This window comes from Haliotis rufescens, unplaced genomic scaffold (genome assembly GCF_023055435.1).
Source record: "Haliotis rufescens isolate VD_foot unplaced genomic scaffold, xgHalRufe1.0.p SCAF_14, whole genome shotgun sequence".
Classification (NCBI taxonomy): domain Eukaryota; kingdom Metazoa; phylum Mollusca; class Gastropoda; order Lepetellida; family Haliotidae; genus Haliotis; species Haliotis rufescens.
The window spans coordinates 33,461,655-33,485,900 of record NW_025963824.1 but is presented as its reverse complement, the minus strand read 5'-3'; the positions used below and the strand labels follow the sequence as shown (position 1 = coordinate 33,485,900).

General features: G+C 41.8%; 2 protein-coding genes across 2 annotated transcripts; one reads left to right on the top strand and one right to left on the bottom strand.

The window, feature by feature from the left end:
- Positions 1 to 1,448: 1,448 nt before the first annotated feature.
- LOC124124691 (cholinesterase 2-like) lies at positions 1,449 to 7,447 on the bottom strand. The gene is made up of 4 exons (XM_046487912.2): positions 7,295 to 7,447; positions 4,992 to 6,482; positions 4,382 to 4,569; positions 1,449 to 2,392 (listed from the first exon to the last, which is right to left on the bottom strand). The coding sequence occupies exons 2-4, from the start codon at positions 6,473 to 6,475 to the stop codon at positions 2,286 to 2,288; spliced, it is 1,779 nt and encodes a 592-aa protein (XP_046343868.2). The 5' UTR covers positions 6,476 to 6,482; positions 7,295 to 7,447; the 3' UTR covers positions 1,449 to 2,285.
- Positions 7,448 to 14,748: 7,301 nt separating this feature from the next.
- LOC124124694 (acetylcholinesterase-like) lies at positions 14,749 to 22,844 on the top strand. The gene is made up of 4 exons (XM_048395307.1): positions 14,749 to 14,837; positions 17,065 to 18,543; positions 19,818 to 20,005; positions 22,055 to 22,844. The coding sequence occupies exons 2-4, from the start codon at positions 17,072 to 17,074 to the stop codon at positions 22,159 to 22,161; spliced, it is 1,767 nt and encodes a 588-aa protein (XP_048251264.1). The 5' UTR covers positions 14,749 to 14,837; positions 17,065 to 17,071; the 3' UTR covers positions 22,162 to 22,844.
- The last annotated feature ends 1,402 nt before the right edge of the window (positions 22,845 to 24,246 follow it).

The window sequence follows — 24,246 nt, the reverse complement described above, 5'->3', positions numbered from 1 at the left end:
TCGTAAGAGGCGACTAAAGGGATCGGGTGGTCAGGCTCGCTGACTTGGTTGATGCGTGTCATCGATCCCAACTGCGCGGATCGATGCTCATGATAACAATCACTGGATTGTCTGGTCCAGACTCGATTATTTACAGACCGCCGTCATATAGCTGAGTGCGGCGTTAAACAACAAACTAATCAAAACAAAAGCAACACAAATGAATTGACGCGCAGTAAAAGTAAAGCGCCTTTGTCCGATTTTCTTTCATAGGGTAATGCTTGTCTATTTCAATGTCAACGCCACAAAGTAACCTTTCATGCATCCGACGAAACAGATTCCTTAGGACGTAAAAGGGAAACCAGTCAGTGAAAAGTGATGACACCATGTGTCATCGAAAAGGGTAAGTGTTGCCCCCGGCTCTCACACAATTTGCATATAGAAAATATTATAACTCCGCTCCACTGAACATGTATAATGCGTTTACGGACACCCATCAATACTTACAATTCGGTTCATGTCACCCCAGGCATACAAGAATTAACACTCTTATTCACTTGCGCGGAGAGTATGTACCATCGTGTCGGAAACGGATAAAAGAGACTTAAGATTGAAAGAATTGATGGGGTATCTCAGGAAGCTATAGGTAAAGGGTACAATGTAAGGGGATATAACTCTTGTATGACGCTATAGAAAAGTAGTTAAAAATTCCAAGACATACTCTCCTGAAACCTAATGCAAAATATGTGGGCGAGTCACTGTACACAAACAGCAGATAAGAGGCCCTGATGTTTGACGCTTAGGTGCCAGCAAACACATTGATGATTGCGGAAACGGGAAATTTAGTATTTTTCCGTTTTATGAATTGTATACAAGTAACAAGCAGCTGAGACTGGAAAAAGAACAAATGTTTATCCAATTGTAGAAACCAAAATTGAACTCGAGAATGTATGTATAGAATTGTCATTTCAATCGTAAATGTTACACTGTTCCTTTACAAATACTGTATATTTTAATTCAAATGTCTCCCTACAATTGTTAAAATACTTGGTGTCGTCGCTGGAGTGTGTAAATACATTATGACGTCACAGTTGTAATTTATGACCTCATCATAAGTATGACGTCATATTATATGTCATTGTCAGTTACACTGAAGAGCTGTCATGAGACAGCGAAAGTACTATGTCTGAAACTGATATAAAGAAGATGATGGACTAACGTGGGCTTTATTATTTTATTATATATATTTATATATATATACCAACATGACCAACACGATGTTCGATACAATTCCTCGTTATAACAAGCAGCACAATGTTTCTGTGTTTGTTCAGATGAACACTTGACTTGCCTTTGCATGTGTTTGTAACGAGAATGATAATGCGGGATAACGGATAATAACGGAAATGATAACAATGAGACAGACTGCGTCATCGTCCTGGAATCAAAATGCGACAATAACAACTGAATATGGTATAATACTTTATTTTCCAGCACATAACTGCTAAAGAAAATCATCCAATACATGAAGATATTATTTGTCAGCGAAGGAGAACTATTAATATATTATCACATTCCAGCATTCCCTTATTTCACTTTTGCGATTGAACATCAAATTGCATTGCCTTTCCAAAACTGTGTTCGCAATGCAGAGCTATGTTTTCTATAGATTTGACGGCGCTATCAACGAGGTAATTCTAATTTTAATAGTCCTATCGCATGCCCATGTCATTAACGTACATACAATACGCACAGAGTGTGACTATAGTTTTGGCTTTTGAAATATTCCAGGGATATCAAAACGACATACACCAACAATAGGTGTCACAAATTGTACATACATATACATGAGTACATCTAACGGTAAAACGTTATCCTACACACAGTGGTATGAAAGAAAATTGCATAAAAAAACAAACAAAATACAATAGGATTTGCTATACACTAATTTGGGGCATGTCATCCTTCTGATGGTGTGTTTTGGGTGTGTTTTTTTTTACAAACATGTAAGTACAATTAAGCTACATACTAAAACAAGTAAGTAAATAAAATTAAAATGCTTAATTAAATAATTATATTTGCTGTTCCGTAATGAGCAATATGAATCTCATCGCGCTGAGACCACGCTTTAAAGGCGTAAATTGGTCTTAGAGGAATGGTCATACAGCTGATCTTTTTCGAATTGTATGTGCCAATTCGTGTCAGCTGATTCATTAGAGATAGTCATCGATCTAGTCTATAAGGCTGGAAGACCTACAGCTACACATGACCACAAACACAATGTAATTGACGATATCGCTCCAAGTTCAAACACTTACTAAAGTTGCAAGTACAGCAACTAGGCACATGTTCACGGTAAATGACATCCTGCTTCCACTGGTGTGACATCTGTAAACAACGTTCTCAGTTGTTGCTGAAACAGACGAGACAGGCATTGAGATATTGTTACAGAAACACTGTCGCGTCACAACGACCACGCCTGGCCTCGTAATTATGGTCATCGACAATTATTGTTTGCAAACATTAAATGTTTTAGTGAGTATGGTTTTAGAAAGTGTGTATCAAATTTCCAACAACATGACATCAATATTCTAACATACCATGATAGGGCAGACCAGAAATGTGCTTCACACAATGTACCTGTCGCGGTGCTTAGTTAACGATTACGCCGCATATGCTAGAGTAACGCCTCAACCACAGAGGAACCGACTCGTAATTGTCAAAAGGCCGTTATAAGAGCGGATGCATACATGAAAAGTCGAAATATACTAAATAGATAGCCTGATTGCATTAATGCGCATTAACAACGATAAATCAACTAACGTTTAAGGTTGGTTGGTTGTTTTACGCCGCACTCAGCAATATTCCAGCACGTTTAAGGCTCTGATAGCACAAGGCAATTACAATCAAGCTGAAGCAGTACAGATTTCATCTACCACCCCAAGAGGCAAGCCAAGTCTACTGAGTGTGTCATTTAACAAACTTCCAATTTTGAATAACATAATAAAAAAACCATCACTTAAGGTGCAGCGTTTGTACTTTCAGAAGGTGTTTCATGTACAACAAGGCCCAAATGGGAATATATAGAGGATATTTTATGTGTCGAGTGAAATATGTTTCTCTCGTCGAGTGAGGAGGGGGGCGAGGAGATATTTGTACTAGATGAGAGAAACATCATATTTCATGAGACATATGGTTTATCCTATTTATTATATACTTTTTGTGTAGGTGTCTACAGGAAAATTTAATTATTTCAGTACAAATGTAAAACATTGAAACGTAAATTCTCCCTACCTAACACAAAAAGAAAAAAAGGATAGTCTTTTTTGCAAAATCTTAAAAAAATAAAACCAAAAGTATCCAAAAATATTTAGGGTCACGAAAATTCTGTGTCATACATAAAAATATGATTATATACAAAATCAACTTTAACAAAAAATATTTTTTGAAAACAAGTGGACCGCTGTTGGAAGCGAAAGAATACGCTGGTCAAGTAAAACAATGGTGCATTGCGAAACGAGTAAATGGGTAATTTACTGTTTATAACGAAACATTTTCGAGAGAATAACAAACGGGAAGAAGTGATATTAAGTCCATAATTAACCACCTGTCATTTATTTGCCTTGTCAATGTGGACCTCACGCAACATGGACGTCAACAGTTTGTGTACACTTCAACACTTGCGATAAAGGGTACATTTTAAGGGGATGTAACTCTTGTATGACAATAGTTCCGTCAAAGTGTTATGTTCACTGCAGTGATATATCATGTGGTCTGTTCACTGCAATGAAAATATCACTTTTCTCACCTTCAGAAAACTCAGTCTTTCACACTGAAGTATATAATAAAACATTTATTGTTTCATGCATCAGCAATAAAAATACAAGAGGTCTGTCCTTCATAACAATACCTATAAGGCGAATCGAACCCTGGCCTTCAGAATGACAGCCGGAATTCAAAGCCGTAGTCGCTAGACTACCCCACAACCCACACTAGTCTATGACACGTATACCGTATTCGACGTAATAAGCGCTCCGCTCTAAAAAGCGCCCACGGCGTTATTTGCTAATGTAATGGCTAGTGAACAATCCCAGTTAGCACCCTTTCCGATTGATCAATGTACACAAGACTTATTTATTCGTGTATAATACGCACTCGTTTGTTATATGTACCCTTAAATATGGGCAAATTAATTCTCGAAAATATATCCGTCGTGTATAATACACACAGATTCTTCTTTCATATCATTTCAGGCTGTCAGCATAAACCACAAAATTTACAATCGTTTTTAATCTCATCAAAATTATATTCTAATAAGAGCCCCCTATTTCTAATTTTGAGAGCGCCCTGGGCGCTTATTACGTCGAATACGGTATGTGTAACAGTAAGAAACGTGACCTACTGCCGGAGCCTGTAGATGTTTCCTCCTTCTTATTGATCAGTGGCACGAGACTGTTCCAGAAAACACACTGCGGCTTCCTCATGCCCTGGTCTGTGGATTGTCCTGACTCAGAGAAGACAAGGAAGCGTTCATTCATCGTGTTGTATCCAGGCCATTGGAAGTTGGGTGTTACCGGCAGGTTGGGGTTGCTGTCAAAAAGAGTGGCTCCCGTTTAACATCATAACAATTGTCCACTTGCTGGTGTGATTTCTGAGTTCTCGGCACCAATTATTTCAATCAACGACTCTGATGGCGTCGAGTGCTGTGATTGGTCCGCGCTCCAACCAGAACAAACGCACATGGGGATATTTACCAATCAGAGTGCTCGAGGCACAACACACAGTGAGTGAGTATGGTTTTACGCCGCTTTTAGCAATATTCCAGCAATATCACGGCGGGGGACACCAGGGCTTCACACATTGTACCAATGTCGGGAATCGAGCCCAGATCTACGGCGTGACGAGCGAACGCTTTAACCACTAGGCTACCCGACCGCCTACAGGTGCATCAGATAACTCACTGCCAAATATACAACATCAGTCGTCCTGTCATATCTACATTAAGTACTTACCCAGTTTTAGCAAAGTTCGTCCAATATGTCATCAAACTCCGACATGTTGACTTCTCCGCCTCCGATGCAATAAAGGCATTGCCAAGAGGATGCCCAAATACCATCTCGATCTCAAACGTATGAGTAACTCCCACCCACAGCGGTAATCGTGACGAGGACATCCTATGATTGAAGGAATACAAGTAGACGTTGTTTTTTGCAGAATATGAAGCAGCAAATTTGGCAGCTGGACACTTAAAGTAACTGTCTCCTAAGACGCTGCCCGCACTGTCCACGTAGTTTTGATGTAGAGAGGGGACATGAATGTCAGCATATTGAGCCATAATTGCTTTGACCATAGTTGATGACTGACCACTGAATGCTGCTATCGTTTCTACAGTCGTTCGAAACTGTTGTCTGTTGACATTTAGTTGATTTGTAAACGGGGAAAATATTGTTGGCATAAGTAATAAGAGGAATCCACTGCCTTCATTTTCGTTCACTCCCAGAAGTATTTCTGCTTGCTTTATTTGCCCTTTCTCCACGAGAGATGATGGAGTTTCTGGTAAGAAATGACCATCCACGACAGGAATGAATGCGTCAGAACCAACACCACCAACAAGAGCCTGATATTGTAATATCGTTTCTGAAGGAACGTCTTTGATACATTGGAAAATGTCAGCATCGGATATTACAGAACAGCTCGACAGCTCCGCAAGTCTTCTGGTGCTTCTGATAGCCTTGGATGGTTCCATCGATACCCATTTTGCATCTGGGGACCCACTTTCAAGAATGGCCCGCGTGAAGAAGTCGCGTGATATGGGCGATAACAAATGAAGCCCAATCGATGCTGCCCCCGCGCTTTCTCCAAACAAGGTGATCATGCTTGCATCTCCGCCAAATCTTTCAACATTGTTCTGTATCCACTGCAGGGCAAGAGCCTGGTCCATGAGACCTTGGTTACCAGGAAACGTGTCAGGTCCAAGATATAAGAAGCCATGAGCACCCAGGCGATAGTTCATGGACATCACGATGACGTTGTTTTCAGCAGCAAGATACTGACCATTATGCAAAGGCGTGTTAATAGATCCCGTCACAAACCTTCCACCATAGATCCATACCATGGTTGCGAGTTTCGCATTCGATGTGATATTAGCTGGCGCCCATACATTGATGTAGAGACAATCCTCACTGAAGAGGGGTGGAATTGCTCTCCAAGGCATTCCGTTTGCAGGTTGAGCTGTTTGATGGCACGATGGTTTCTTTGAAAGTGCGTCCTTGACCTCCGGTCGCCAAGGGTCAATTGGTTGTGGGTACTTGAACCTAAGATTACCTATGGGGGGTTTAGCATAAGGAATACCATAGTAGGTGTCGATGGACTTGCCAAGGACGGAAGCTCTCAGACCAACAACTTTGCCATGCGTGGTGTTGACTTCCTGTCCAGACGCTCTCTGTGCTGTTGTGATGAGGCAGGAGACCAGTGTGCACAGCAGTATCTGCGTCATGGTTTGTCTGTAAAATATTTAAAATATAATCATTATAAAGTCATGTGTAGGGTCGAGATGAGCGAGTGAGTGGTTGAGGTTCAATAACACTGAACCGAATTTAAATGGTTGGTTGGTTTGTTGTTTAACGCCACACTCAGCAATATTCCAGCTATATGACGGCGGTCTGTAAATAATCGAGTCTGGACCAGAGAATCCAGTGATTGATATCATGAGCATCGATCGACGGAATTGGGATCGTTGACATGCATCAACCAAGTCAGCGAGCCTGACCGGCCGATCCCGTTAGTCGCCTTTTACGACAAGCATTGTCGCCTTTTACAGCAAGTATGGGTTGCTGAAGACCTATTCTACCCCGGATCTTCACGGGAATCGTTTGCATGGAAAGTAGAACATACTTGAGCGATGGCAGTGTGGAACTTAGGCACTTAATTTAATTCGATTCAATTGATGACACATGTATGTTTGTAAGTCATTCAAGCGACGCGTTTTAAACCCGATAACTCGTGTAGTATAAACCACTTCAATCTAGCTATAAAAAATTAAATCCCTTTCAACTGTTAACACCTTTTTCAATGAATGCTTACTAAATAAGTGTTATGTTTTGTTTACGTTTTCGCAAGAAATAAAGGAAATCCTAACTTGATAACACAAATGTCATTCAAGAAATGCTTTTAAAATCCTTCAACTCGCGCCTTAATTCCCACGTCAATCTAGCTATAAAAGTCAAGATCCGATTAAATTTTCAACACATTTTTCAATGGACCATGACAAAATTTGGGTTACCCTATGTTTACAAGAAATAAAGACAAATCCTACCTTGATTGACAACACACATACGCAGTTATACAACCACAGAGTACTGTGCTCCGTGTGAAACACACCCGTCCTAGGAACCTGTATTTGAATAGAGGAGACGTTCACGTTCACTGAACACCTTTCAACGCGATGTGTGTATAGAAACGTGCGGATCGCTTCCCAGGCATTGTATTTGACCTGTTCTGCTTACGTACACTCTCTTCACATACCCGGTAATCAGAAACCCATGGCCTAGTTGCTTACACCTTGCACAAAGAACCACACACAAATTAAAGAAACGTATTGTGTTACAGAAATATTATACCAGGTACAGTGTCTGTCTAATGTGAAAATACAAAGAAACAAGAAATTAGCTGTATTGTTCGAACTATGAGGCAGTTTAAAGGGTTTTGTTTACAATTATACCTGAGACATCCCCGAAGGTCACACTGACCCAGGTTATTTTGTTGTCACCATTTTAACGTCTTTTGGTATGACGCGGCCGGGGATCAAACCCCGGACCTTCCGCTCTCCGGGCGGACGCTCTACCACTAGACCACGGAGGCGGTTGGAAACGATGACATGCAATCAAAAAAGTCACCGAATCAGTTAAGTCGTCTCTTACCAAAATCAGTGCAGTGAGTGAGTATGGTTTTACGCCGCTTGTAGCAATATTCCAGCAATATCACGGCGGGGGACACCAGAAATGGGCTTCGCACATTGTACCCATGTCAGGAATCGAACCCGGGTCTTCGGCGTGACACGGAACGCTTTAACCACTAGGCTACCCGACCGCCCCTCAGCCAAATAAAAGTATATTCCCATGGTGGGTGATGAAACAAACATGAAATGGTTATTTTTGCGAACACCTGATGTCATCACTGTTTTGTTTGTTTATTTGTTTGTTTGTTGTTTAACGCCGCACTCAGCAATATTCCAGCTATATGCAACTTAATAATCTTCGCAAAGCAATACTTGGTGATACTGTTATAACTGACCCGGGTGTTCATGGTATGTAACTGACGTTATCTATCAAATTCAGAATAAAACACACTGTCATGACACACACTGAGACGATGACTCAACATTCCTAGTCCAGTCAGTGTTTACCCAAGCGTGAATGGGGCATCTAACACACACACACAAAACACACACACACTTAGAAACTAACACACACATAGACACGTGCCATATAAGTTCAATAAAACGTTAAAAAACCCATTAACCCAACCTCAGTCTTTATAGTCGTGGTATCAGGAATGGTTAGTTTATTACAATTATACCATCACTAAACAACATGTAACGTAGGCCGCCATGGTGTATGCTCCGCGAAACCTCACGTAGATATGTTCAAGATAACTTTATTCACTGCTCTGAATGTGCTATGTAAACCTATGAAATGTCGGTCGACCTACTCCCACTTCTAGCGTGGCCTCATTGCTGTTTGTACAGTCAAGGTAACCTGCACCTTCTACCCCATACCCCATTCACGCTTGGGTAAACACTGACTAGACTAGACAGACAGACAGATTGTTTATTTGAGTCTCACCTCACAAAAATAATTACATAGATACATATAAAAGGACATAAAAGTGAGCCACCCGTTAAGGGTTACGAGAGACTTAAAATATATCACAGTATGTACAGCATACATATATTGGTGTAAAAGGGGTATGAAAATATACTGCCCGTAACTAGCCATATAAAATATTTTTTCTTCGTTGGAGAATTAAAAAGCAGGTTTTGGCTGTAAAATATACATAATATTTAAAAAGTACAATAAGTTTATCAGTATGGCATAACTCTAGAAAGTTGGGATAGCTAAAACTCACCTTTTCGTATAAACTTTCACGCAAATCATCGTACACAGGGCAATCAAGTAATACATGACATTCACCTTCAATACTTTCCTTACACTGAAAACACACTCTTTCATTCACATTCATATTCGTATATCTGCCTGTTTCCAACTTCAGAGGAGCAGTACCTGATCTAAATTTGGAGAAGGCAGAGCGGTGAGAACTAGGCATATAAATACTTACATAACTTTCACATTCATATCAATCTTTAAACATTCTATACGTACGTAATTTGGTACCACCCGTTCTTCCGCCAGGCTTGCATAACCGTTCATTCAAATCAGACACATACTTTCCCATGCATATATCTTGCACACGTACAACTACACTTTTCACGCTAACATTCTCAGAAATATTCAGACCCCATTCGTTCAGCTTTGCCCTCACACGAAAATTCCAGTTTTTCACACGTCCACCAGCATAACGTTCAGACCACATAAAAATATACTTATTTAATCTAAGGGACATTTTAGTAAAACGACAATACTGTCTAATAATACACATCCACTGTCTAACTATCGGAGGAATCCATCCCATATCTCCATTAATAGCAACATTTGGAGCGTATTTACCCAACCCTAAGAAAAATATCAAAGCACGATGGTGAATGGCATTTACGGAAAAAATGTCACGATGACCCCAGATAGATGCCCCATAACTAAAGACTGGCCAAACCATCGTATCATACAATTTGTAATAAGTAGTGGATTGCATTCCTCCAATTGCCTTATATTTACATATAAGAAGACCTAATGATCTGTCAGCCGATTTAGCTGCTGCTTTTGACATAACATTGTAGTCAAGATGTTCCGTGAGCAGTAGGCCTAGATAATTATAACAATCAACAATGTCTAAAACAGAGTTACCAATATTAAAAAAGGCTGTTGTTGTTCTTGGATCACTTACATTTCTAAAGTGTACAATCTTGGACTTGTCATTATTAATAAGGATACTATTATCAAGACACCATGTATTCATAACATGAAATAGACGATTAAAATCATGCATCTGCCGATTCTGCAAGTAAAATAAGATCATCAGCATATGCTAAGGCTGCAACAGTAATATCATCAACACAAATACCAATACCAGTTTCAGTTAGCTTGTCAAGCAAATCATTAATAAAAAAGTTAAACAGAATTGGCGAAAGTAAACATCCTTGTTTTAAACCACGATTAACATTAAACCAGGGTGTAAGCATACCATTTATACGTACACTGCATTTCACATTATCATATATAGATTGAAGTGCTAGAAACATTTTCCCTTTCACGCTAATGTTACATAATTTCTCCCACAGCACACCTCTGTTAATGCTATCATACGCTTTATGAAAGTCAATAAGAGCAGAAAAAGTGTCTTTTTTAATACATTTTCTAGTTTCAATAAAAGAACAAACAGAGTGAATATGATCCGTAGTTGATCTTCGCTTCCGGAACCCATTTTGTGCATCATTTAGAGCTCCTGTGCTTTCAGCCCAAGATTGCAGACGGTTATTTAAAATAACAATATTATTTGTACATAGAATTGGTGAGGGTCAAACCTCTATATGATAAAGGATCCGCAGGATCTAAAGTAGAACACTTTGGTATGGGGTTAATAATGCTCTTTAACCACAATGCAGGGATTTTCCCTGTGCTAACACATATATTGAAGATATTGTGCATCAGCGAAATAACATATTTTGATTTAAGACATTCCATTGGAATACCGTCAACACCAGGAGCCTTGCCACAGTGGCTTCTATCAACCGCTCTGGTTACTTCATAGAGAGTAATTGTAGCGTCGAACAATATATGTGTTTCACCAGTCTCACTGTCACACTTAACATTCTGCATCCTGACGTCACCATTCAGCAGTTTACAATAATCATTCTTCCACTTATCTAGTACATCACTCCATTTCTCAGACACATTTCCATCCTCTAAAACCACTCTCATGGGGATCTGTCTTCGTCTCTCCCCACCTACCCCAATTTTACCAATCTTCTTCCAGAACTCTCTATCATTATCCTCACACATTTAAAGCCGTTTACTTTCCCCTGTCGCATACATTCGTTTAGCAGTTTGCACAGTTTTGTCAAAATGTTTTCGCTTTTTAACAAAAATATGTTTCAGAGACATTCTCTCATTACCAGGCCGTTTACATTTACACAACTTTCTCTCTAGGGCTAGGAATGTTGAGTCATCATCTCAGTGTGTGTCGTGACAAGTGTGTGTTATACTGGAACTGATAGTAAGATAACGTCAGGTACACAAAATGAACAGCTTCGTCACCAAGTATTGCTCTTCGAAGATTATTAAGTTGCAGCATTAAATTGCAAAACCCGTGACTATCCGGGATAGAATAGGTCGGTCTTCAGCAACCCATGTTTGCTGTAAAAGGCGACTATGCTTGTAAAAGGCGACTAACGGGATCGGGTGGTCAGGCTCGCTGACTTGGTTGATGCATGTCATCGATCCCAATTGCGTGGATCGATTGTCATGATATCAATCACTTGATTGTCTGGTCCCGACTCGATTATTTACAGACCGCCGTAATATAGCTGGAATATTGCTGAGTGCGGCGTAAAACAACAATCCACGCAATTGGGATTGATGACATGTATCAACCAAGTCAGCGAGCCTGACCACCCTATCCCGTTAGTGGCCTTTTACGACAAGCATTGTCACCTTTTACGGCAAGCATGGGTTGCTGAAGACCTATTCTACCCCGGAATCTTCACGGGTCAAACACTACAACCTATCATGAATTGTGTTCTTTGTATCATGCCTGCTTTAGTAGCTCTTTTGCGCCATAAGAATCCACGTGTGAATGGTATTTGGCGCAATACAAATGTTTTTATCATTATTGTTACAGTCAAACACCATTAAGTCGAACTTTTATGTGTCGAACTTACAGTTGTCTCGACGTGAATGCATGGTTGGTGTATATTCTGTCTTTATTCATCATTTGCGGTTGTGTCTATTATAATTCGAAGTATTTACGTAGGTCCCTTCAACTTCGACACAACGGTGTTTGACGCCGGGGAAGATCCGGGGTTTAATAGGTGTTCAGCAAGCCATGCTTGCCTTAAAAGATGACTATACTTGTCGTGAGAGGCGACTAACGGGATCGGGTTGCTTGGTTGGTGCAGTGATATTCGTTTTGAATATCTCGTTGTAATAAAAGTTTATGCCAACTACACCGTCATTAAACAACATGTGCTTTAGGCCGCACTGTGAATGTGCCGCGAAAACTCACGTTGATATGTTCAAGATAACTTTATTCACTGCTCTGAATGTACTCTGTAAACCTATGAAATATCGGCCGACCTACTCCCACTTCTAGCTAGGCCTCCTCGTTGTTTGTGCAGTCAAGGTAACATGCGCCTTCTACTCCATACCCCATTCACGCTTGGGTAAACACTGACTGGACTAGGAATGTTGAGTCATCATCTCAGTGTGTGTGATGACAGTGTGTATTGTACTGGAACTGATAGTTAGATAACGTCAACTTCAACTTCGTTGTAATAAAATCGGTATCTGTAATCTATATACATGTAACACCGCCTATTGACTTCAAATTCAAAGGGAAACTTTCTCCTTTCTTACCTCGAGTCGAGGCGAACAAAAGGAGCTACTAGGTCACAGGTGGCAAACATCGTGACTACTGCTTTCTTACGCACTGGAGGTTCGGACGAGACACGTACAGAATTACTTTTAAGTACACACACATGTATGTACTGTTAGAAATAGACCCTTGCAGATCCGGGTAGAGGAGAGGTCTTCAACAACCCATGCTTGCCTTAAAAGGCGACTTTGCATGTCGTAAGAGGCGACTATCGGGATCGGGTGATCAGGTTCGCTGACTTGGTTGATACATGTCATCGATCCCAATTGCGTGGATCGATGCTCATGATGTCAATCACTGGATTGTCTGGTCCAGACTCGGTTATTACACAGACCTCCGTCGTGAAGCTGGAATCTGGATGAGTGCGGCGTAAAACAAGAAACAAACAACAGTGGTGTGCAGTTGTGCGCAACGCATAGAAAGTGCTTGTTTTTCGGTTTCCATTCCGCAACAGGGAGCGTCACCTTTGCTTTTAGACCTCGCTTTGGAAATGATCATGGCAACACCTAATATGGGGTTTTGAAACGGAACTTTGAAACACCTAGATTTTGAAATAATCAAGAAAAAACGTTTTCTTGAGTCTGAACCTGACAATCCAGTGATTGATATCATGAGCATCGATCCACGCACTTTGGATATGATGACATGCATCAACCAAGTCAGCGAGCCTGACCACCCGATCCCGTTAGTTGCCTCTTACGACAAGCAAAGTCGCCTTTTACGGCAAACATGGGTTACTGAAGACTAATTCTACCACCCGATCCCGTTATTTGCCTCTTTGGCCTGGCATAGGTTGCTGGCCTATTCTACACAGAAGACCCGACCCCCCTCCCCTCCCCCAATAGATGTTCTTTTAGTAAACGGCCGTCAACTTTGGCTTTGGTATCTTCGTTGGGTATTAATGACTACGGTTACGTTTAGGATTTAGCACACAAATACCTTTCTCCTTTGTATACGAAAAGACAATTGACGTGTACGTGCGCTTGGGAACAGACTTGCGCGGAATGTCAAATACTTAGTTCTGAAATGTCAACGCACTCGTGCAGTCGTGCCAACTGTCTACTTATAGTAGTGTTGACCTAACCACGGTGTATGACCATACAAAGCAATTAATAACTGATAGGGGGGCTCGGGTGGGCCAGTCGTCTAAGGCGACGATATTCGCTGTGCAGAGTTGCGTCAGAAAACTATGATTGTGGTTTCGAATCCCAGTTCGCGCCGATTACGTTTCTAGGTTTGTCTGGTATTGAGTACAGAGCGATGAGGTATTGAGTACACAGTGATGAGGTATTGAGAACACAGTGATGAGGTATTGAGGACACAGTGATGAGGTATTGAGGACACAGTGATGAGGTATTGAGAACACAGTGATGAGGTATTGAGAACACAGTGATGAGGTATTGAGGACACAGTGATGAGGTATTGAGGACACAGTGATGAGGTATTGAGAACACAGTGATGAGGTATTGAGAACACAGTGATGAGGTATTGAGAACACAGTGATGAGGTATTGAGTACACAGTGCATATTTACCTTGACTTTACAAACACGAGGCCGGTAGGGCGGGAGTAGGTCGCCCGTCGTTTCACAGCTTTACGTAGCACAGTCAGAGATGTGAAGCGTTAAATTTTGAATATATTTCGTGGAACATAGACAGCGCTTGCGTGTTGTCATTAAGTAAAAATATGTAGCTGACAAAAACATTGAACCACATCTAATACCTCAAATATAGAGGTGGACATTCTATCAAAGGATACCCCTTCAGAACCTACGCCGAAACGTCGCTCCTAATTGTAATAAAGAAGTTGTTCATCCATATATTATCCTTACGTATGATTCCTTGACAGCTTCTGGACAACGGTTATGATAATCGTCTATGCGTGCAATTTTAACAGCGCTTAAAGTCGGACAGGTCAAACAGATTGTTTGAGGAGCGACCGATCACTGTACAAACATCACGTTGAAAGGTTTTCAGTGAGAGCGACAGCTCCTCTATTCAAATACAAGTTGGAACCTACTGGGACGGGTGTGTTTCACACAGAGCACACGTCTCTACGGTTGTATAACTGCATTTTTTTGTGTTGTCTATCAAGGTAAGATTTATCGTTTTTCTTGCAAACAAAGGGTAATGCGAGTTTTGTCGTCGGGAATTAAAACAGGTGTGGAAAATTGAATGAGATCTTTACTTTCATAGCTCGATCAATGTGGGTTATGGGAGTTAAAATATGTTATGAGCGTTTCATGAAAGGCATGAGAGAAACATGCATTGTCCACCAATCAAATCTAATTTAATTAGCTGTGTAAATCCAACACTACCATCACTCAATAATGTCTCACTTTCCATACAAACAGGGGGAACGGGTGGCCCAGTCGTCCAAGGCGCCACGACCCGTGAAGATTCCGGGATAGAATAGGCCTTCAGCAACCCCTGCTTGCTGTAAAAGGCGACTATGCCAGGCCAAAGAGGCAAATAACGGGATCGGGTGGTAGAATTAGTCTTCAGTAACCCATGTTTGCCGTAAAAGGCGACTTTGCTTGTCGTAAGAGGCGACTAACGGGATCGGGTGGTCAGACTCGCTGACTTGGTTGATGCATGTCATCGCTTCCAATTGCGTGGATCGATGCTCATGATATCAATCACTGGATTGTCTGGTCCAGACTCGATTATTTACAGACCGCCGTCATATAGCTGGAATATTGCTAAATGTGGCGTAGAACAACAACTCAACCAACCAACCAACCAAGGCGCCGCGATTCGCTGTGCAGAGTTGCGTCTCTTGGACACGCCAGAAACCTATGATTGTGGGTTCGAATCCCTTTTCGCCCCGCTTGTGTTTCTAGGTTTGTCAGCACCATACCCGTGCCCGTGGGTTTCACCGAAGTGGTAAACGTCTGAGACCCGCATCACTTCGGGCTTTCCTCCCACATTAAGCTGACACGCCGTGATATAACTGGAATATTGTTAAATATTCACTCCATACACTCCATACAAACAAATGACAATGGGGTAGCCTAGTGGTTAAAGCGTTCGCTAGTCTCGCTGAAAACCGAGTTCGGAGTAGGTCTAAAAGCAGAATAAAACATTCACGCGTACTCAATGTATTCGCCAAATATTATGTGATTTGTACATTGTATGTGTGGACATGCATCACTGCACCTATATCCCTGGATATCCCCATGCTGGAATACAGGTACCGAGGAACCTGTGCTTGCCCAAGGGGGGGACTAAATGGGTCGTTGACTAGGCTGATTGCACGTCAGCACATCCAAGTTCCTGGAGTGTTAGAAAGTATACCAGTAAGATTTTGTTTGTATGTATGTTTGTATAACGCTGCACTCAGCAATATTCCAGCTATATGACGGCGGTCTGTAAATAATCGAGTCTGGACCAGACAATCCAGTGATTGACATCATGAGCATCGATCTACGCAATTGGGATCGATGACATCCATCCACCAAGTCAGCGAGCCTGACCACCCGATCCCGTTAGTCGCCTCTTACGACAGTCATAGTCGCCTTTTATGGCAAGCATGGGTTGCTGAAGACCTATTCTATCCTGGATCTTCACGGGTCTCACTGACTTTGGTTGATAATCCCTCAGTCGTACTTTGGTTCAGTGAAATCTTCTTTTGTTTGAGTTAGCAATTGCATGTAGTCAGAAGTCAGCAATATCCCAAATATGCCTCCGCGACCCGCCAATAATCAAATATGAGCCAGGAAAACCAGTGATTGACATCATGAAGCCAACTGTCAACTTCAAAGTTTCACTTCCATGATAAACGATTTAATTGTCAGCCAATCTGAAGGCAATAAAGACATCCCGAAAACGCACAATCAACCCACCAATGACCAAAATAACAACAACAAAAACAACACAAACAACAAATCTATCAGCCGAAATTTCATCCATCGGTAGGTTAAACCCAACCAGCTTTCAACAGTAAACCTGGAAGTGATTCCTGGACAATAAGGGTTAAAGCAAGGCATTAACAACATAAATCACTTATACCCTTGATCGAAACCCTTCCTTGGTCACCATCAAATTCCTTAAAATATAATTATAATTCATTATTATCATAAAGCGTTACTCGCTCAATCAGACATACATTAAGTCTAGGGTTAACTCATGCCACATCAGAACTGCATGATGTTTATCTTTCAAGCCGACAACGTGATTTAATACAGTCCACGACTCTCAAAATTACACATTCTTAAAGACCCATTTAAATTCGGTTCAGTGTTATTGAAGCTCGACCACTCACTCGCTCATCTCGATCCTACACATGACTTAATAATGATTATATTTTACATAGTTCACAGACAAACCATGACGCAGATACTACTGTGCACACTGGTCTCCTGCCTCATCACAACAGCACAGAGAGCGTCTGGACAGGAAGTCGACACCACGCATGGCAAAGTTGTTGGTCTGAGAGCTTCCGTCCTTGGCAAGTCCATCGACACGTACTATGGTATTCCTTATGCTAAACCCCCCATAGGTGATCTTAGGTTCAAGTACCCACAACCAATTGACCCTTGGCGACCGGAGGTCAAGGACGCACTTTCAATGAAACCATCGTGCCATCAAACAGCTAAACCTGCAAACGGAATGCCTTGGAGAGCAATTCCACCCCTCTTCAGTGAGGATTGTCTCTACATCAATGTATGGGCGCCAGCTAATGTCACATCGAATGCGAAACTCGCAACCCTGGTATGGATCTATGGTGGAGGGTTTGTGACGGGATCTATTAACAGGCCTTTGTATAATGGTCAGTATCTTGCTGCTGAAAGCAACGTCATCGTGATGTCCATGAACTATCGCCTGGGTGCTCATGGCTTCTTATATCTTGGACCTGACACGTTTCCTGGTAACCAAGGTCTCATGGACCAGGCTCTTGCCCTGCAGTGGATACGGAACAATGTTGAAAGATTTGGCGGAGATCCAAGCATGATCACCTTGTTTGGAGAAAGCGCGGGGGCAGCATCGATTGGGCTTCATTTGTTATCGCCCATATCACGCGACTTCTTCACGCGGGCCATTCTTGAAAGTGGGTCCCCAGATGCAACATGGGCATCGATGGAACCATCGAAGGCTATCAGAAGCACCAGAAGACTTGCAGAGCTTTCGAGCTGTTCTGGAAAATCCGATGCTGACATTTTCCAGTGTATCAAAGACGTTCCTTCAGAAACGATATTACAATATCAGGCTCTCCTTCTTGGTGCATTCATTCCTGTCGTGGATGGTCATTTCTTACCAGACTCTCCATCATCTCTCGTAGAGAAAGGGCAAATGAAACAAACGGAAATTCTCTTGGGAGTTAACGAAAATGAAGGCAGTCTATTTCTCCCAGAAATTATGCCAACATTATTTCCTGTATTTGCAAGTCAAATAAATGTCAATAAAACACAGTTCCTAACCACTGTCAAATCGATTGCGGCCTTCAGTGGTCAATCATCAACCATGGTCAAAGCAGTTATGGCTCAATATGCTGAAGTCCATGTCCCCTCACTACATCCAGACTACGTGGAAACTGCCTGTAACGTGGTTGGAGACAGCTATTTCGTATGTCCAGCTGTCAAACTTGCGGCCTCTTATTCTGTCAAACAAAACGCATACTTGTATTCCTTCAACTACCGGCTCTCCTCGTTACAACTACCGCTATGGATGGGAGTGCCTCATTCGTTTGAGATCGAGATGGTATTTGGGCACCCTATCGGAGGTGCCATTCCTGCATCTGAGGGAGATATGTCAACAAGTCGGAATGTCATGACATACTGGACAAACTTTGCTAAAACAGGGTAAGTACGTCGTCGCGTAGATACGAAAGGACGAATGTTGTTGTATACATGGCAACGATTTAGCCTGTGCATCTGTAAACAGGAACAACACAAATTCACAACGAAACTGTGTGCCATTTAGTGATTACCTGTTTGTTGTTTAACGCCACACTCAGCAGTATTCAAGCTACATGGTGGCGGCCTGTGGATAATTCAGTTTAGACCAATCAGTTTGTTGTTCAACGCAACAATCAGCAGTATTCAAGCAACATGGCGGCGGCCTGTGAATAATTCAGTTTGTTGTTTAACGCCACAAACAGCAGTATTCAAGTTACATGGCGGCGGCCTGGGAATAATTCAGTTTGGACCAACCTGTTTGTTGTTTAACGCCACACTCAGCAGCATTCAAGTTACATGGCGGCGGTCTGTGAATAATTCAGTTTGGACCAATCAGTTTGTTGTTTAACGCCACACGCAGCAGTATTCAAGTTACGTGTTGTATTTTTTGTGTTGGTGCATGTTGTGCTTTGTTGCGTGTTTTCGGATGTTGTGTGTTGCATGTTGTGTTCTGTTGTATGTTGTTTCTTTGTTGTGTGTTGTGTATTTTGGTGTGTCGTTGTAGTGTTTTGTATGTTGTGTTATAGTCTGTGTTGAGTGCTGTGCATTATTGCCTGTTCTACAATGTTTTATATTGTGTGTTGTTATATGCTGTGTGTTGTTTGTGTGTGTGTCTATTTTATGTTGTTTATTGTGTGTTGTTTCTTTGTCTATTTTATGTTGTATGTGGGAGCTCGGGTGGCCCAGTCGTTTAAGGCGCAGCGATTTGCTGTGCAGAGTTGCGTCCCTTAATCACGCCAGAAACCTACGATTGTGGGTTCGAATCCCGGTTCGCCCCGATTATGATTCTAGGTTTGTCAGCACCATACCCGTGCTCGTGGGTTTCACTGAAGTGTTAAACGTCTGAGACCTGCATCACTTCGGGCTTTCCTCCCACATTAAGCTGACACGCCGTGATATAACTGGAATACTGTTAAAAGCGACATTAAACTAAACTCACTCACTCACTCACTTATGCTGTATGTTGTGCTATGGTTAATGTTTGGTGTTCTATGGTTCACATGTAAATATGTATAGGGCATCCATATGCTGTGTGCGGGAAATGTATGTATCATTCGTAACATGATGCTGAATGTGAAGTACAGTCTTTGAAATGATTTCTTTTATGCTCAATTAAAACTCAACCCAGCAAGTGGACAATTGTTATGATGTTAAACGGGAGCCACTTTATTTGACAGCAACCCCAACCTGCCAGAAACACCCAGCTTCCAATGGTCTGGATACAACACGATGGATGAACGTTTCCTTGTCTTCTCTGCGTCAGGACAATCCACAGACCAGGGCTTGAGAAAGCAGCAGTGTGTCTTCTGGAACAGTCTCGTACCACTGATCCTTGAGAAGGAGGAAACATCTACAGGCTCCGGCAGTAGGTCACGTTTCTCTCTCTCTCTCTCTCTCTCTCTCTCTCTCTCTCTCTCTCTCTCTCTCTCTCTCTCTCTCTCCCCCCTCTCTCTCTCTCCCTCCCTCCCTCACTCCCTCTCCCTCCCTCTCTCTCTCACACACACACACTCTCTCTCTCTCCCTCCCTCTCTCTCTCCCCTCTCTCTCGCTCCCTCCCTCTCCCCTCTCTCCCTCCCCTCTCTCTCTCACCCCTCTCTCTCTACCCCTCTCTCTCCCTCTCCCCTCCTCTCTCTCTCTCTCTCCCTCCCTCTCTCTCTCTCCCTCTCTCTCTCCCCCACACACACACTCACACACACACATACACACACTCTCTCTCTCTCTCTCTCTCTCTCTCTCTCTCTCTCTCTCTCTCTCTCTCTCTCTCATACACACACACACACACACACACACACACACACGTTGAATAGCCCATACTTTAGAACCATATAATAAATTTGGTTGTATCTGGGTGCCAGACAGCTTTTTAAGACATGCGTTACCAGCAGATGACAAAACCCCAGGTCTGGTGCAATTCGGAAATGGAGTTTGGCTACCCCACTTTTGGTTCATTGCCATTGGATACCTTTTCTTCATTAGTAAGAAAGGTCAGTATTTTTCAAGATCCCAAATCATCAAAAGGCACAAGTTCATCACTAGACATATCTGTATAGCAGAAAAAAATAACAATATTGCAGCTTTGCTCTGGAAACGAGCACTGCCATCAGAATCAGAATCATCAGAGGAAACCAGTCCACAACCGGACTGATCTATATAGCAAGTTGCAACAAGACATATTCAAAGGTTTGGAAGTTTAGACGGACATGCTGATATCGCTATATCCCCCCGTTTTTCAAACCGGTACGATAATAATATGAGGTGACAGTTCCCACTTTATAAGTAACATACATTACACTTATGAAAGCTATATCTTTGCATGCAAGGGTAAGTCTTTGGCACATTTCTTTCACATCCTTTGTGTATGTGAACAAGATTTCTGAATATGAGTAGTGATCTTCTATATTGACTTTCTGATCATCGAAAAACATCTTTCTTTCCACCCTAAGGAACCATCTTTTCGACAGAACACAATTTTTATTATTTTTTGAAAATGTACCGATAATATGCATTCTTTCGTGTGTGTATTTAACATATTTAATTTTTTTTTTAAGATCAATAACTGTACATCTACAATCATCTGTAGCAAGCAGAATCAATATTTTCATTAAATCTGGAAATATATAGACACTATGTTTACAGTACGGAGCTATTCGTTATTTATCATCCAAAACTTGCTCCCACAGGAGATATCGCTTGGATGAGATGAAGCGATATCTACACTGTAGATATCGCTGCAATGAAATAACATCACAATGCTTTGCACACCATTGTGACGTCACTGGTTACCATGACGTCACAATCAAATGACATCACTAATGGCTCTGCTACTGAAGCCTTTTGCAGTACTTTTTACACCGAAGACACTGCTAATTACTGTCTACAAATTGAAAAAGTTGAAAGAATGATGTTGGATGATAAATAAAATCTCACCCTCGTGGCTTTTGATATCAAATATATCAACACTCGTTGATAAAAGTGGCAAAAATCGTCTTTCGACTTTTATCAACTCGTGTTGATATATTTGATAGCAAAAGACACTCGGGTGAGATTTTATATATCATAATTCGAGTTGATATATTTGATATCAAATGACAGTCGGGTGAGATTCTCTATATAATTCCCCAATGAAACAATACAATCAGATCGGTCTCTCAATAGAACCTTGTCTTACGCCCAAAGGATTCAACGAACACATAACCTCACATTATATTAGATTGAATTTAGAATAGTAAACATTTTCTCTCGTGTGCCAGTCAGTCGAAGACACTGCCATAGCTTAAAACGATAAACCAAAAGCCTTCTCAAAACCTGCAAATACTACGTACAACTTATGTTTACACCGTGACAATGTTCGTTGAATACGTGCATAACAATAATGTCTCAAGCAGACTCAATATGCCTGACTCTTCTGTTTCAGCAACAACTGAGAACGTTGTCTACAGATGTCACACCAGTGGGAGCAGACTGTCATTCACTGTGGACACGTGTCTAGTTGCTGTACTTGCAACTTTAGTAAGCCTTTGAACATAGAGCGATATCCGCAATGTAATTATTGAAAAATCAAATTGCGTTTGATGTGTGTAACGGGTAGATTTCGATACGCCTTACACCCGTATTGGTGCGACTGTACCGTCAAACTTAAAGGTAGGCATCGTTCACTCATTTCACAAACGGTTTGTGGACTTGTGTATTGAAATCACATGGAAGTAGTACAATGTTCACGCAATAATTAGTTTGTTCTGCTAGAAAATTCCTGAAATGTGCAGAAGGGGAATTCCTCTATGACGTATTTACTCCACGTACCCCTTTAGGTCTTCCAGTCTTTAGCCTAACTCTATGACGATCTCTAATACATTCAGAATCAAATAACAGGAACAAACGAATCGAAAGCCATATCTCCGTTTATCGATAATTATATATAACCAGTATAAGGCTTAAATAAACCAGTTTAATGAAATGGCGAGGTCTGTGTGCATTAAGACACATATTGTTCATTTAGGATTGGTAACAGAAGAAACATTGCAAACATGCTTATATAATTAAGCGTTATATTTTTATTTACGTGTCTGATTCACGTAGTAATATGAATGCTGGAATCTGATAATATGTCACTAACTCTTACATTGACAAATTACAGAAAATGTCGTCATGTATTGGATGTCCTGGATCAATGATTTGGCAGCAAATAAACTAGGATACCAGTTTCAGTCGGTGTTTTTGTCGGTACGATCAGTAAAGTTGAGTAGTTTGGCTTACATGTTACAGCTATAAAAACATGTTGGAATGTCAGGGACAGTGTAATACTATCCGGTGTGGCCAAAGGCTGTGTAGGCAGATGGACTTATTGTGATCATCAGAAGAAACAGACCCATGGTAATAGGAAAGGTGACACCCTCCATGCGTTCTTGTGTGGCAGTGTTGTCAGTTTATTAAGATTGATGCTTGTAGTGACACTCTGAGATCTTGAGTATCACTAATAGCCCAAATACTGAGTGGCAGTGTTGCCAGTTTATATAGTGGATGCTTGTCGTGACACTCTGAGAACTTGGGTATCACTTAACCGTTAGTAATACCAGCGTATAAAGAGTGCTTATTAAAGCTGAAACCATAGACCGTTTGTCTGTTGTGCTACAACAGTGTCCACCCGGGACTTCATGCAATATCGCACGTGGTGATGTCAAGACGTTGTCGCATTATTGGCATTCCTGGACAGAATGGGTTATCCGTACCTATCAACGATTGCCTGTGGTGATCCTTGAATGAGTGAGTGAATTTGGTTTAACGCCGCTTTTAGTCCAGCAATATAACGGCGGCAGAAATGGGCTTCACACATTATACCCATGTCGGGAATCGAACCCGGGTCTTCGGCGTGACGAGCGAACGCTTTAACCACTAGGCTAGTACCTACCGCCCCGTCACCATGTAACACCTCAAGCTAGTCGAGATAGATCACTACAGATATAAGAAAAAGGCTTCACACATTTTACCCATGTCGGGAATCGAACCCGGATCCTCGGCGTGACCCGACCGCCCGGGGGATCCCTGAGCAATGCACATTCTCATCATTTGAACTTTGTCTGTAGATGGTGATTCCACAATACCTGGTTTTGTATACTCTGAGCATTACAAAAAGGGATCGGTCCTCAGTCCCCCACCACCTCCGTGGTCTAGTGGTAGAGCGTCCGCCCGGAGAGCGGAAGGTCCGGGGTTCGATCCCCGGCCGCGTCATACAAAAAAGACGTTAAAAGATGGTACTTGTTGTTACCCTGTCTGTCGATCGGCATTAAGGGACTACAACAAGGACTGGTCGGCTCGGAGTCAGTATACTGTGCTTGAGTGGGGTATTCATGTTAAACTGTGGCATGGTATGTCAGTGTACTAGCACTATAAAACGGCATCAGTCCGGACTAGCACAAGCAGCCACACACACACACACACACACACACACACACACACGTGCATGCACATCGCTATATAAGTGCAATAACCTTGGACGCGACTTTAAACCCAATTTCACCTCACCTCGGGACTAATCGGGACTAACATCATTAAAGACCCGTGAAGATTCCGGGGTAGAATAGGTCTTCAGCAACCCATATTTGCCGTAAA

Bases quoted from the DNA above. Each gene is read 5' to 3' on its own strand.
- LOC124124691 (XM_046487912.2), bottom strand. From the start codon at position 6,475: ATGACGCAGATACTGCTGTGCACACTGGTCTCCTGCCTCATCACAACA. The intron at 4,570-4,991 runs GTAAGTACTTAA...TCTTTTTGACAG, and splicing joins ACGAACTTTGCTAAAACTGG to CAACCCCAACCTGCCGGTAA. The intron at 2,393-4,381 runs GTAGGTCACGTT...CGTCTGTTTCAG, and splicing joins AACATCTACAGGCTCCGGCA to CAACAACTGAGAACGTTGTT.
- LOC124124694 (XM_048395307.1), top strand. From the start codon at position 17,072: ATGACGCAGATACTACTGTGCACACTGGTCTCCTGCCTCATCACAACA. The intron at 18,544-19,817 runs GTAAGTACGTCG...TTTATTTGACAG, and splicing joins ACAAACTTTGCTAAAACAGG to CAACCCCAACCTGCCAGAAA. The intron at 20,006-22,054 runs GTAGGTCACGTT...CTTCTGTTTCAG, and splicing joins AACATCTACAGGCTCCGGCA to CAACAACTGAGAACGTTGTC.